We start from the raw sequence: 14231 nt of genomic DNA on the forward strand, positions 1-14231 counted from the left end.
GGGGGAAAATCATTTTTCATATCACCGCAATGTTTATAAAAATTGGTGAATGGTTTTGTCCATGTGCCTGGTGATGGACTCGCAATCAGCCGAGAGTCTATCCAGATTTTTCCCCAGTCAGCTGAGTTAGGGCAAAGCTCCAGATCACCTGCAACCAAGTGAGGACAATTTGGGAGAGAAAATAGATTAAAAAAAATGTCTTCAAAAGACAAATAGAGGCAAATCAGATGTTTACTTCAAGACTGTTCTGCCCAAAAAACAAAACATTACAAATTAACAGTTTAACAAATACAGCTAAACGATAAAATGGGGAAAAAAAGGAAAAATCTTTTGCATTATGTCCCTTTGTGCTTTGTAGACGCTGTACATAAAAATCATGAGTTAAAAACATAGGACAAGAATGTTTTTTTTCCCCAATTCAGTCTTTTTTTCTGGCTAAATTGCGAGGTGAACTTTTGAGCAAGTCTCTGATACGGAGGTATGTCCCCGTGGCTTCGGCCACCTCTGTGTACTCGGGTGTGTCCTCAAAGGGCACAATGCCCTCGGCAAAGCGGCTGCGGTGGGGAAGGGCCGACGCTTTGGGGGCCATGGCCCTAGGGGAGAGCCCGTTTGCATCCTGGCAATCTGGATTGGGGCTCTCTTCTTGGGATTTGCTGGGACTTGGACATTTTGGGCTATCCTCTCGTAATTTAAGTGGAGCAGGACTTTGAGGACTTTCATCCACAGATTTGATGGGACCTGGACTTTGGAGACTGTCTTTTTCAGGATTTGGGCTTTGGAAACAGTCCGCTTTGGATATAAGAGCAGCAGGACTTTGCGGGCCGATGTCCTCAAATTTGTCTGGAGGCATCTCCTCTTTTGTGATAACAGCAGGGGTGCTGCTCTGTTGGGGCGCAGCAAGGTTTTGGATGCCACCATTTTGAGGGCAAATGAGTTCAGGCAACATTTGATTCTCATCCAGACTTCCACCCACTCTTTCAACAAATTCCATTTCTGAGTCGCCCCGTGCAGGTGTAGACACGCTGGGAGAGAGCCCAGCAGGGGTTCCCGCCATGGGTGTCGCCGGGTCACTGTTGGTGGGAGTGTCAGCATTCTGCAGTGCTGCCCAGATTAGCCTCTGTTGCTCTTCCAGCTCCTCCAGGGTGAGCTCATCCTCTCTCCCCTCTACGGCCTCATCCACGACCGGCGAGTAAGCCCCTCGTGTTGCCGGGGAGAAGTTTCTGGGCGTGCTTGGCGGGGTGCCTTTCGGGAGAGGTGGCGGTGTGGGGGTTGCGGGTGGGGTGCCATGTGGCAAAGGTGGGGGCGAGCTGAAGCACGGGGACCCCGGGGGCATTGGCGTTTCAAAATTGAAGTCCCTCCGGCGGGGGGTCAGGTAAGGAGTCCCAGGATCTGGTGGGCAGACGTATAAACATTGTTATTTGTATTACAATTTTAATCATGCAATTATTGATTATTTTATATTGCTATAATTGTAACAAATTTTGTGAATAGTATATTTACGCTATATTTTCAATAATTATTGGCATTATATTCGCTGATTTTTGCTCAAGTTCAAACTCTCTCGAAGATAAACGGCCTCTTGGTCCTCGGAAACTCTGTTGAAGGTAGGGGAGGAGCTTAATCATAGATTTTTGCTGTTTGCAACAGGGATTGGTCCCAAAGTACAATTTTTGGGGCGGCCCAGAGTACCACAAATATACTGGGAATGTCACGATCCCACTTTTTCCATTTCCAATAAGATACTGATACCAGTCCAACACAAGATCAGCAATGATGATACTTTGTTTGTGGTATGGAATGATAGAAAAGGCTTCATCAAGTGATATTACTCAAACAGAGAATGATAATCTAGGTATGAGGAAAAAAATGACCCATTCATCATTCAACCAACAGGTGACATAAAGTAAAACAATGTAAAACTGAATACAATTAAAGTTATATTGGGAAATCCTGAAAAACAACTTAAAGAAAACCATCCATCCATTTTCTTCCACTTATCCCAGGCCAGGTTGTGGGGGCAGTGACTCATAGGGAAGCCCAGACTTCCCTTCCTCAACTCCTCTGAGGGCATCTCGAGGCATTCCCAAGCAAGCCGAGGTACATAATCTCTGCAGCGTGGCCTGGGGGGTGCCTGGGTTCTCCTCCCAGTTGGGACATGCACAGAACACATCTCCAGGGAGGTGTCCAGTAGGCACCCAAATCAGATGCTCGAGCCACCTCATCTGGCTCCTGTCAATAAGGAGGAGCAGCAGCTCTAATCTGAGCCCTTCCCAGATGACCAAGGTTCTCACAACATCTTTAAGCGAGAGTCTGGACACCATGTGGAGAAAAGTCATTTTGGCCGCTTGTACCCGGGCGCTGCTGGATAGAAATACTGGAGTGGAGCATGGAATGGACTGCTTGTATAAGTGTGGTAAAAATCAGAGATTTTAGATCCAGTCTTATTCGATACTTGTATAATGGAGTGATTTCCAAACTCAAAGATCAGATCAGGAATCCTCAAAATATACAGTAAACCTTCCCTACAGTAAATCATTTACAAATATTACTATTTGTGCTCCACCAAGTACTTGTGCTCTAAAGCAGCCAAAGATAGTGCCCAAAAATGCCTGCTCCGTCTATATTTGACAGTGAACAGTCACGTAATGTGCCATTCTGTTCTGAATTCAGTTAATAAACATCTCTATAAGTAAAATTGACAAAAAATGGCTTGAGAAATAAACGAGACTTAATATTGATGAATCACCTTGACCCATTTCATACTGTTAATATTTATTGATTATTGTTTACCTGATTCAACATCCATGTCAGAGTTGCTATCATGGCTGGATTTGGGCCTCTTCCTGAGGTGTTGAGATGAGTCAGAGTCATGACGCCTCTTGTTGCACGAGCCATCAGGCTGTTGACACATAAGATGTCAATTACACGCTAATGCACGGACAACAAACTGTATCCACTTGAAAATCTGTAATGCACCGAAAATTCTGTCACTGAAATCATTTGGCTAAAAAAAAAAAAAAAAAAACGGCCCAAAAGTGCATTTTCCATTTTCATCTGAAAGATTTTTGCCACTGAAAAAAAAAAAAAAACTGCTGAAAGAGGGTATTGTCATGAAACACACAAAAATTGCGGCCAGTGCCACGTCAAAGACCTAGGACCTATAGCTGGCTAAGCTAGCTAACACGGCTAAACATGATGTGGAGCGGTGAAGGCTAAATTTCATGTGGTGTCAACGCATTATAAGTCCAGAATCATAACCTCCATGACAAGGATGGAGATACTCTTCTCAGAAGGATAGAATGGAATGATGGAATAAGGGAATGACCAAGGGGCCAGCTATAAAGTGGCCCTTGTATTACTGACAATATGGGGTACAGAAAATTTAGGGGTCACGTTAAAAACATGAAAAATAAAAGGGGTAAGGCGTCGAAGGGATTCAATGATGACTCGCCAGGGGAATTTGGAGAAGGAGTTGACATTACTTTTCCAATACTTTTGGAGCTGACTGTAAATAACTTTTTTGTGTCTAATTTTCAACGAAGACACACCCGCCTCTTCAATGTGTGTTTTCAGCCGGATAGGGCGAGAACCCACACAGACACAGCATGTATGGCCATTCGTCGTCATCTTTTCGGTGACCACATAATTTCCAAGTTTGCTGATACTCCTTAGACCCCATAAATCCCCTGATTTTTCCATGTGTGATTATATATTTTGTGGGGACACCTCAAGGCACGTGTGTATGCACATTGACCCTGTGAAGTATACTGGACGAGTTAAAGGCAGTTATTCATGTGGAAATCACGCACATCAACAGGACAATGCTGAAGAGCCCGAAAGCCAACTTCCATCACTTGTCAATATTTTTTTTTTTTTTGCAGCTGCGTTACTATTTGTCGCAAAAACATCTGTCCTTTCTGCTCCACCCTGTGAAAAACCCATTACTCGGGAAGGAAAAGTTTTTGAAAACCGTCAAAATGGGTCAACTTGACTGCTTTGGTTCAGTCCAAGTGTTCCGTTTGGTTCATAACATGCATAACTTTTGAGATACAACAGCACAGTTAGCTAATAAATAAAAAAAAAAAGTTAATAATGGGCTAAGGGTAATGAAAAGTTTTCATGATAGTTGATGGTTGCCCTACACACCCTGGTCTCCCCAGTTTGGAAACCACTAGACTAAAGGGTCATAGTATAATTAAATGCCATATAAAACGGTGTGAGATGCACATTTGGATAGTACACACAAGTAGAGTTAGTGTTACCGAAGTAAAGTGACTGGACAGGTAGGCGGCGTAGTTGTGCTTCATGTGATTGCTCTGCATGGGAACAGAACTGTAGCGCATGTACTCCTGCACGGTAGCACAAAATACAAAACCTTCATTTAGCTCAATAATGAATCATTGGCAGTATTTCATAAGTAAAGGGAATGTTTTTTCCCCCATATTTGAAAGAAACAATACTACCAATGACTTACATCTTTAACTTTATCCGGTGCTGGCACGTTGAATCCTGGGAAATCCACCAGTTTGGAAACATCATACGAGACATTTTGGATGCTGGTCATACTGCTCTCATTTGACACTTGATGAAGGCAAACACAACAGCAAAGTTGAGGTTGTTTTTCTTAAAAATCTGATTTTACTTGTCCCCCCCCCCCCCCCCCCACAAATACACTTTTTTTTTTTTTTTTTTTTTAAACACACAATGGGAACTTGGGACACACGCTTTATTTGGCAGTAATGAAGATTGAGGAGATAACTTTGCTAATGTCTGTGCCGAGCACTGATGCAAGGGAGGACAGCTGTTCTTTAGATGTTGTCCTGGGTTCTCCTGTGAACTGGATGAATCTTCGCTGTGCTATTGAGGTAATTTTTCAAGGCTAGCCACTCAGTGACTCCTGTTACTGTTCAACTCACATTCACACTTATGGACAATTTAGAGTGTTCAATACACCTACTATGCATGTTTTGGGGATGTTGGAGGGAACCGCAGTACTCAGAGAGAAACAGGGAAACATGCAAACTAGACAAAGGCGAAGCCGGATTTGAACCCGGGTTCTCAGAACTGTGAAGTAGATGTCCTAACCAGTCTACCACTGTGCTGCCTCAATGCTATTTTTTCCCAGTGAAAAAAAACATGTCCCATCAGTGTCACATTAATTAAAACATCAAAACAAAAACAATACTATTACTCTCCCAACTCTAGCAAGTAGTCATACCATTTCCATCATAGAGCATTAAACCAGAGTTCTCCATTTCAGCTTCTTTGAGCCAACCAGGCGGGTATCCCAGCTGCCTCATACGATATATGAGAGGCGGCAGGGTGTTGGAATCCAATCCCAATGCTGATAAAAGCTCCTCACTGCAAGACAACACATAACACTTAGCAAATGAAGGTTTATTCAAACAAATGTGTGTAACAACAAATCCATGCCTCAAGATTCCAGGCTTGTATTTGGAGAAACGCTCCTCCACTTCGTCAGCATGGTAGCGCTGGTTACTGAGCCCGGACAGGTTCTGGTTCTGGTTAAACTCCTTTCTTCTCTTGGTGATGGCTGCCATGTCTTTAGGCTGATAACACACAAGAAAACTAATGTTTCACCATGATTGCAACACATTTGTTCAACACGATGTATGAAAGATAATCCTGGTTTAAAATCCTAGTTTAGCCTTGAAACCCTAACCATGTTTTGAAACCCTAAGCCTGGCTGGCTCGAAAACATAACACTAACATGAAATCCCAATGTATATCTGAAATCCTGCCTTGAAACCAGAACCCTGTCTTAAAACCTTAATCATGGGCAGAAAGTGCACTTTGAAAGTTTAAAGATTGCTTGGAAACCTACTTTTAAAGCCAAACATGTATGAAACCCTAATTTGAAAGTCAAACTGTGTATTTAACCAATACTTTGAAGCCTTCAGCCTATCTTAAAACAGAGCTGGCAATCTATCAAAATTCACTTACAGAAGATTTTATACTGTTACTCTCAGAGGCTAGATTTTCTGAATATCCAGAACAATCACTGTTATGCTCAGAATGACACCCAGGTTGCTTAAACTGTAAAATCAAAATTCTAAACCCCAATCCTGTCCTCAAAGCCTATTTTAAAACAAAAGTTTGAAGAAGAGTGGGAAAAAAAAAAAAAGTCAAAGCTCCCCAGTGCTGAAAAGCCTCCTTGTGTTTAATGCGCATATATTTTGTGAACTTCCAGCCAGTCTGAAATATCCCCATCCATGCTTCAACATGTGCCATTTGACAATTTGTCGCCGAGTGTTCATGTTCGCTTTGGACGTCTCAGAAAGACCAACACAGCAAACGTACATATATGTGTAAATCTTTTTATCAATTTTTGTTTAAAAGGTTAGGGTTAGGCTATAACGTATATTAGCTCCCTCTATGTAGAAGAAGGGGAATTATGAGACCGGGGATTTCCTAGTAACCGTCTACTAGGTACCCAGAATGCCCCTGTTAGTAACGCATGTGCATTAATCACAAGGAGACTTTTCAGCACGGAGGAGCGCTCAGACCGTCACACCGGTAGACGTGCCAAGCCCCATTTTGAAGGGATTCAATTGGGTCTGATACTGAAGTGTCCAGCCCTTTCTTACACTATCTTGAAACCCAAACACTGACTTGAAAGCACACTTTCAAACGTGAACCCAGGTTTGAACCACTCATTTCCAACCCTAAAGCAAGGCTTGAAAAAAAAAAAACTAAACTATGAAAATCCTAATACTGCCTTGTTTTTTTTGTGCAGACAATATTGGGTCTGATGAGGTGGCGGGAGTTATCCTAATATTGTATTGCGCATGTATGTGTGTGTATTATAACTGACCTTGGGGCAGTCTCTCATTTGATGAGCGCTTGAACCGCAGTTAAAACAAGAAGCTTTGGGTCTGCAATGGACACAGTGCTTATGACAAATATTAACTATAATAACAATAATAATAGTAACAATAATGATACAGAAGTGGTGCATCTATGGCAGATTTTACAGCACACCTTTTGTCTTTCACTTCTATGTCCTGCCCATCCATGCCGATAACCTGGCAGAAGATCTGCTGGTAGCTTTTGCACATCTTAAGGAAATGACATTTGATGAAGAATACACAAGCAACAACAGAGAGAGCATTGTAGGCCTCCAGACTGATCCGGTGTCAGCAGTCTTTAAGATACGTTGGCACTTCCCATCCATCAGTGTGCTGAGGGTTGTTATTGAGCAGAGGTTGACCCAGTTTGTCCACACTGAAGCTGCTGAAATACAACACGCTGCCCACCACCTGTTTTACACACATACACACACAAAGCCAGTTTTTCTTCAGCATGGCAGAGCAGATGATTACGCTTAACCAGGGTTCCCACTCTTTTCTTGAAATTATTTTCCAGGACATTTTTAGCTGCTACAGTGGAAGTCAAGTTATCACAACATACACTAGTAACCACCCCCCAAGCGTTAGAGAAGTGTTATTTTCTACGATTGTACATTTAACCAGTGCTTCAATGTTTATTCCTCCCCTTTTTTTTTCTTCACATATTTTCTGTTTCTGCTGTCAGACAATGGCAAAACGAAATATTGAGTGAAACGTGGCCTTGTAAGACTACCTATTAACCATCACTACTTGCAGCCTGTCGTCATGGTCGCTGTGGCTCGACTAAAACCCGAGATTTCAGGCACACAGCCAAAAGTGACGACACGCCCATACATCTCCCTGCTGCTCCTATGTCACTCAGAGGCAGAGAAAGAGAGAGGGAGAAAAACCTCACACTCGATATACAGCGATACAGTAAAAATTTAACTGAAAGTTGCTAGTTTTGCAGCTTATTTGGAGACAATGAATCCTTACTTGGTTCTGAAAAGTCAGTAAATCTAGCAACAAAGTCCCATGGAAACACTGGGCAGCAGAACTGCTCTAAGTGAATATGCAATTTGATTGGTTGGTAGCGTCACGTGGGGCGCTGTGCCGGCTAGAAGCAGAGATGAAGAGAACCGCTACAGCTTAACATTGCCCATTAAAGGCAGCTGAAAACATACATGTAATAAATGTTTAATCTGTTTGTGTTCACCCACAAGGCAGAGAAAAGCAGAAGGAGGAAAAAATATTTTCCAGGACATTTTATGTTTTGTCATTTTCCACGACTGGAAAATTGGTGAATCATTTTCCAGGTTTTCCAGGACGCGTGGGAACCCTGTTAACATTTCCAAAATACGATCCAAAAATTATTTGGGTAAATTGGGGTCATTCGATGAGCTTTCTGTGTCTGTTTGTGTATCTACAGCAGCTGAAATAAGCACGAAATATATTTACAAAGGTGCTTCTGACATGAAATTTTCAGCAGACGCTGGTAAAGACCCCAAAAATCCATGCAAAGAAAGAAAGACGAGCATATCAGAAATTAAGTTGTGTGTAATAATGTGAAATGACACTGGGAAGAAGTGTTAAACACAAAGCAATGCATGTGGAAAATGCCATGGAAAGCTGAGACAACACCTAAAACCCGTCAGTAATAAAACAGCAATCCCATATCTTATCAGTGCAAATGAGTATCATCATCATAGTATTTACATCTCGATGTATAAACTCAGGAAGGGAGCCCCTTTTGCTTGAAGTCACCCACTTTTCAAGTGAGGAAAATTAATGGAACGTGTCACTAATGAGCGTTTCTAGTGGCTCACATGTTGCCTAACAGATTCCTTAAACATTACAGTGCTTGTTATTGGGTTTCACTTGTGAAAAATACATTTGCTGTTTAGCAAACATGAAAACCAGAGTGCTGTCTCTGGGTGACGAAACATTTTGAAGCTGAGAGAAGAGGGAAAATTAATCAAGACTATTGCACAAACATTGGGCATAACTAACAGAACAATTTGGAATGTTGTGAAAAATAAACTACTTAAGTAAATAAAATATAATTTTAAAAAAAAATTTAAAATACCCATACTAAATACTACAAAATACTTAAAACATCTGAAAGCTGCAGCCCCAGCCACGGTGTCTCAAACTCAAGATAATTAATTTCTGCCATGTAAAATACTTGTCAGACAGCGAGAATTGCTTCCCACACAAAAGGGTGGGAGAAATGAGTGGGGGAGTGAGGATTTGAGCGTGTGGAGACTCACTTGAAATGCTTCTGTTGTGGTTCTCACGCGAGCGGAGTTAATCTTGAGTGGGTCCTCATTCTTGGCAAATGAGGAAGGCTTCACAGAGGACACAGAAGGAGTGAAATGAAACATACATGATACATCTACATCCACACAAATTCAGCATTTGTATACAGACCGGTCACGTCCACACTCACACACGTGCGGCGCATCTACACAGGTAGTCACATCCGGCACATTTACACATACACATTTACGCGCACACGTGTCACATCTATCCACACGTCACCATCCACGTGTCTTACACGCTCACGCATGCGCACCTGAGGCTTCACATGTGATGATTCCGAGGGTCTGTTGTGGTTTCCCTCTGTCTGGTATCTCAATATGACATCGCAGATGGAATCCTCTATTTCTTGACGACATTGCCTGTGATTGACAGTTTCAATCAGAAAACATTTTTTTTGGGGGGGAGGGAGAATAATATTGACTTTGACCTTGTGAATCTACATTTTGAAATACTACTTTAACATCGTCACCATATCTTGGAATTTTAAACCCTTGCTTGACGATCTGACTCTCATTTGAAACACTTGCCCAGATTTGAAACCCTAATTTAAAACCCTTATCATTGGGATGAAGCCAACATTTTAAAGCCAAACCTAGGCTTGATTTATTCATCCAGTATTGCAAGCCTTCTTTGAAACTCCAACCCAGGTTTGGAAGAACTACTTTTAAACCCCACTTCCATCTTAAACCCTTATTTCAAAACTTAAGACTAATTTGAAAATCCTACTATGAAACCTTAACCGAAACTTGAAACCTTAATCTTGTTTTAAAAACCTACTTTGAAACATAAAACCTGCCTTAAAACCCTAATTTAAAACCTTAACCCCATCTTGAAATTCTTAAACATGCTTGAAACCCTACTGTGGAACTTTAATCCTGTATTAAAACACAAACTTGACATCTTAATACTGTCTGGAAGCACTTACCAATGTTTGAAACAAACCTGACTAGAAACCCTAATTCGAAACCTTCCTTTCCACGCTTGAAAAATTAAGTCTTAAAACTTCAACCTTGTCCTGAAATTCAGGTTTTAAACCATAACCTTTACTACAAATCACAAATTTGAAACGCTTTTGAGACTTACTTTGATATGATATTGTTGGAGTAAATTATTTGAGCGATGGGGCCGTCGATGTTGACATCTTCTATCGTGAGTCCTCTGGACAGTAAGAACACACATTATATATACGAGCCCAGAAAACCAGAACCACCATGTCAACTTGTCACCTGGGACGTGTTAGGAAGTTCAACTTTCTCTTCAAAGCTTTATGTGAACCGCGAATTAAGGATTACAAGCATTGAAACTAGTACATCGCTAGCTGCAGTTAGCATCGGCTCTCCTCAACCGCGCAAGGATATTCTCCTCCGTTAGCTTCTCAATGGAGTCGTCGCACTCCACCAGACGGCTCCGGAGCCTCCCAGTTTCTTCATCGTCCTCCGCTGTGTCGGCGCCTTCCCTGTCCGGAAAGCGAATGTGTACGGGCGCTGGGATGAAGTCATCTAGTTGCTCAAAGAGCTGCGCGTCTCCAAAATCTATAGCAGACATTTCTTCCATTACAGCGCAGAGTCAATGAGAAAGGAAGCGCGTCACCAAGAATATTTTTGCGTTGATTGGTCGAACATATCACATGATCTATCACGTGACTCAAATGATAACCCTAATTGGTTCACCGAACCACAGCATGTGACTTTAATAATAATTACGTTGATTGGTCAAATGTCACATGTCTTACCACGTGACACAGGTGGGGGGTTCCTTATTGGTTGTTTTACAAGCTACTGTGGGTTTGAAAAAGTGGACGAAATATAGTATGCAACATTTTCGTCACACGACGTAAAATTCTGTATTTGGATACCCACGCAAAGGTGTTAAAAGTCTATGTACGAAAATGGAGCCCCCTTTTCGAGAGTGACGTCACTGTAACGCACGTCCTTTGTTTCGCAGTGCAATACAGGGAATTGTGAGAAATATTTCGTCAAATTGCTATTTTTATGTTAACGTCAATATCCTCTCTTTTTTGTCAACTGAAGTTACTTTTTTGTGTATGAGGGGGCGGGATCGGAGTGGAACCTCTGAGACAAAATTCAGGGGTTAATTGGCGCCTATGATCGATAAAGTGGGCGGATGTAAATCTGTAAGTCAAAACTCGGGGTTTAGCGATTAGACACGCGTTCAGACTCAGTCCTTTTTTTTTTTTTAAATTATTATTTATATTGTTATTGTTCGTGGACAATGGCGAACCTTAATTATTTGTCGTTCCCGCATTGGGACGGAGGCTCGAGGAAAATTCGTTACATTTATTTGGTAAACGAGTCAAATTTTACACTCACAGAGGGTGCCAAAAAGGTGCGTAAGGGAACCATTTTTGTTTGGGGGAATTAATTCTATGTACGACAAACAAAATTGTGATCGTACGATGTATGAAATATAGTGGTAATAACTAAACTATGATTCAATACAGCGAATAGTTTTGGTGAGCGTCCATCTACCTCACAGTTCTGAGTACCTGAATCACGAAGCATGTTTTTGGGATGTGGGAGATGCAAACTCCGCACACACAGGCGGGCCCGGGATTTGGACCCAAGGCCTCAGAACTCTGAGGCAGATATGCTAACCGCTCCATATTTGTTTTAACATTTAAACAAAAATTCTAGTAGGCATAGTATAAGGGTTGAAGAAGAGTGAAACAGATACCAGTTCAAGGTCTGAAATACTGAACGCATTTGTATACCAATTATTAATATCCAAAATAATTATTGTAGAGCATACTTCTTTCCTCCCACATTCACCCCCAAAAATGATGATGAAAAAAAATTAATTGATGACCAAATTGTCCATAAGTGTGAATGCAAGTGCCAAGTTTTGTTTGTTTCTGTGATTGGCTGGCAACCAGTTCAGGGTGGACCCCACTTCTTGCTCAAAGGCAGTTAAAATAGGCGCCAGCACACCTGCGACCTTAGTTAGATTAAGTGGTTTGGAAAATGAAAGGATGGATGGACAAAATGATCATTTCAAAACTGCATTTTATGTTTACCTGAGTTGTCATTGATGATCTTAAACATGGGGGGTATGGGGAAAGTGCAAAAATAAAAGAATTTGAGAAGGGGGCAAAAGAAATGTAACAGTAGCAGACTATTTTTTTTAACAGTGGAATATTTTCATTTCCTAAGATTTTGCTTCACCCTGAAAAAATGTTACAACTAGTTTCTGTTTCAGGGTTCATTTGCATCAGTTCCTCTCTTTCTTGGTGCCGACCTCTTGGCCAACACGGATATCCGTGCCGAGAACCATCCCAGGTATCATGCCAAGTTCGCCAGGAAAGGGCTGGCCACCAAAATCCACTTCTCTGCAGGTAAACCCTGCCAAAAACAAAATGTACGAGATCCGAGCAAGTATGGTGACATCAGCGCGCTTGTGTGGCATTTGTCAGCCTTCAGGTTCCGCGGGTTGAAGGCGGCGCCGTCCAACAACGGCTTGTGGTTCTACACCATTCACGGGCTTTTCCGCGTGGCTTTTGAGATGTACGCCAAGCCGGAGCAGCTGGCGGTACTCAACAACTTCCAGGTAAGTTTGTATCACGTGAGCCAGGCGAGTGCTTTGACAGCCACGGGCTGCCATTGTCAGGTTTCAGTCACATAGATGGTGGAAAGAGTTTGGGAAGTATCTTGATTTATTATTTTTCTATGTCACAAAAATCTTATAATTTCCTGAAGCGCATCTCTTGACCTCTTGAGAGTGAATACATGAGAATGTTTTACAATATTACCAAAAATTCACATTTGTGAATGTTCCATAATAACTCAGTCCCCTGTTGCAGGATGTGTGGAAATCTCAGATGAACGAGAATCCGTTGAAGAGCAGCTACAGCCTGAGTGCGCAGCTGGACCGATCGGACCCTGGGAGTGAAGTGCTTAAAAACCAGTCGCCAGAGCAGCTGGAGAACAGAAGTCGAGACGTGTCATTAGATCATTGTTATTCCATGCAGCAGCGCTCTCAAAGCTTATCCGAATTTGAGAATAAGCTCCAGAGCCTAAGTGACAAGCTAGCCTCCAAAAATTTCATGGAGCATCATCTGGAGCCGGCCTTGCTCCTCCTGGACCACGTCGAGCGCTGCTTGGGCGGTACAGCGGAGGAGCGGGAAGCGGGGGAGACGTCGCTCGCCAGGTGGTTAGGCTGCCGGTTTGCGGCGGCCCACACCGACATCAGCCGGCGGGTGGAGGCCTTCAAGGAGCGCCACATCCAGAGGATCGGAGAGCTGCCGCCGGCCGAGGAGCTGGCTGCGCAGCTTTTCCCGGACGCCATGAGGACGCTGCTGCTGAACTGGATGGGGCTGAGTCGGGACGAGGACCAGGCCAAGAGGCAAAGCGAGTACCCCATCCTGCTTCTCATCCTGGAGTTCGCCAACCATAACCTCATCACTGGGGTGGCGCACGTTCTCTACTCAACTCTCATCTGCAGATAGATTCCTGTGGGGGGTGGGGAGGGGAGGGTTGCGGTTGCGCATCGCGGCGACTGCAATGGAAAAAGCAAGAGACAGACGGTAACTAGGAAGCTAGTTGGCCAGAACCCACCTTTATGTGCACATGCACAGTGACATGTCAGAAGAAGTCAGGATTGGTCAAACCAGAGTGAAAAGGGGTGGAAAATGTCCAGTGATGTGTGTGTGTGTGTGTGTGTATATATATATATATATAGATAGAGAGAGAGAGAGAGAGAGAGAGGAGAGAGAGAGAGAGAGAATGTTTTTTTTTAATTTGCAAAATTTTAATGGCATTTAAAAAAAAAAATACTTGACTTGATACACTAGTTACAATGAGGATGACAATTGCGGTGGATTGCGCCAACTGTATTATGAGAAGATAATGGGGAAACAATGTGTTGTGGTTGCCGGTGCTCAAGACAGAAATGGACTTCCATTATCACTGAAGGCCAATTCAAATCTTCAATGAAGCCGACGTGCATGCCTTTGGAATAAAGAAGCAGGAGGACCCACACAAAACCAACAAGCACAAGTTTCAGCATAGTCCACAGAAATCCTTTAGACTGTGAGGCAGTCATGCT

At 42.7% G+C, this 14231-nt stretch overlaps 2 protein-coding genes across 3 annotated transcripts; one reads left to right on the forward strand and one right to left on the reverse strand.

Moving 5' to 3' along the window:
- Positions 1-213: 213 nt before the first annotated feature.
- On the reverse strand, positions 214-10789 carry zcchc8 (zinc finger, CCHC domain containing 8). Its single transcript, XM_061818647.1, has 14 exons — positions 10526-10789; positions 10397-10436; positions 10254-10328; positions 9424-9529; positions 9119-9196; positions 7177-7280; positions 7003-7068; positions 6836-6896; positions 5434-5570; positions 5219-5361; positions 4475-4581; positions 4263-4349; positions 2791-2899; positions 214-1389 (listed from the first exon to the last, which is right to left on the reverse strand). The coding sequence occupies exons 1-14, from the start codon at positions 10722-10724 to the stop codon at positions 419-421; spliced, it is 2283 nt and encodes a 760-aa protein (XP_061674631.1). The 5' UTR covers positions 10725-10789; the 3' UTR covers positions 214-418.
- Positions 10790-11162: 373 nt separating this feature from the next.
- si:ch211-110p13.9 (uncharacterized protein LOC562347 homolog) lies at positions 11163-13885 on the forward strand. Of its 2 annotated transcripts, none has more exons than XM_061817740.1 (4): positions 11163-11304; positions 12387-12522; positions 12601-12734; positions 12988-13885. In XM_061817740.1, the coding sequence occupies exons 1-4, from the start codon at positions 11275-11277 to the stop codon at positions 13630-13632; spliced, it is 945 nt and encodes a 314-aa protein (XP_061673724.1). In that variant the 5' UTR covers positions 11163-11274; the 3' UTR covers positions 13633-13885. The 2 variants fall into 2 exon arrangements, with proteins under 2 accessions (XP_061673724.1, XP_061673723.1); XM_061817739.1 differs by lacking the exon at positions 11163-11304 and adding an exon at positions 11311-11516.
- The last annotated feature ends 346 nt before the right edge of the window (positions 13886-14231 follow it).

This window comes from Syngnathoides biaculeatus, chromosome 4, assembly GCF_019802595.1.
Source record: "Syngnathoides biaculeatus isolate LvHL_M chromosome 4, ASM1980259v1, whole genome shotgun sequence".
Classification (NCBI taxonomy): Eukaryota; Metazoa; Chordata; class Actinopteri; order Syngnathiformes; family Syngnathidae; genus Syngnathoides; species Syngnathoides biaculeatus.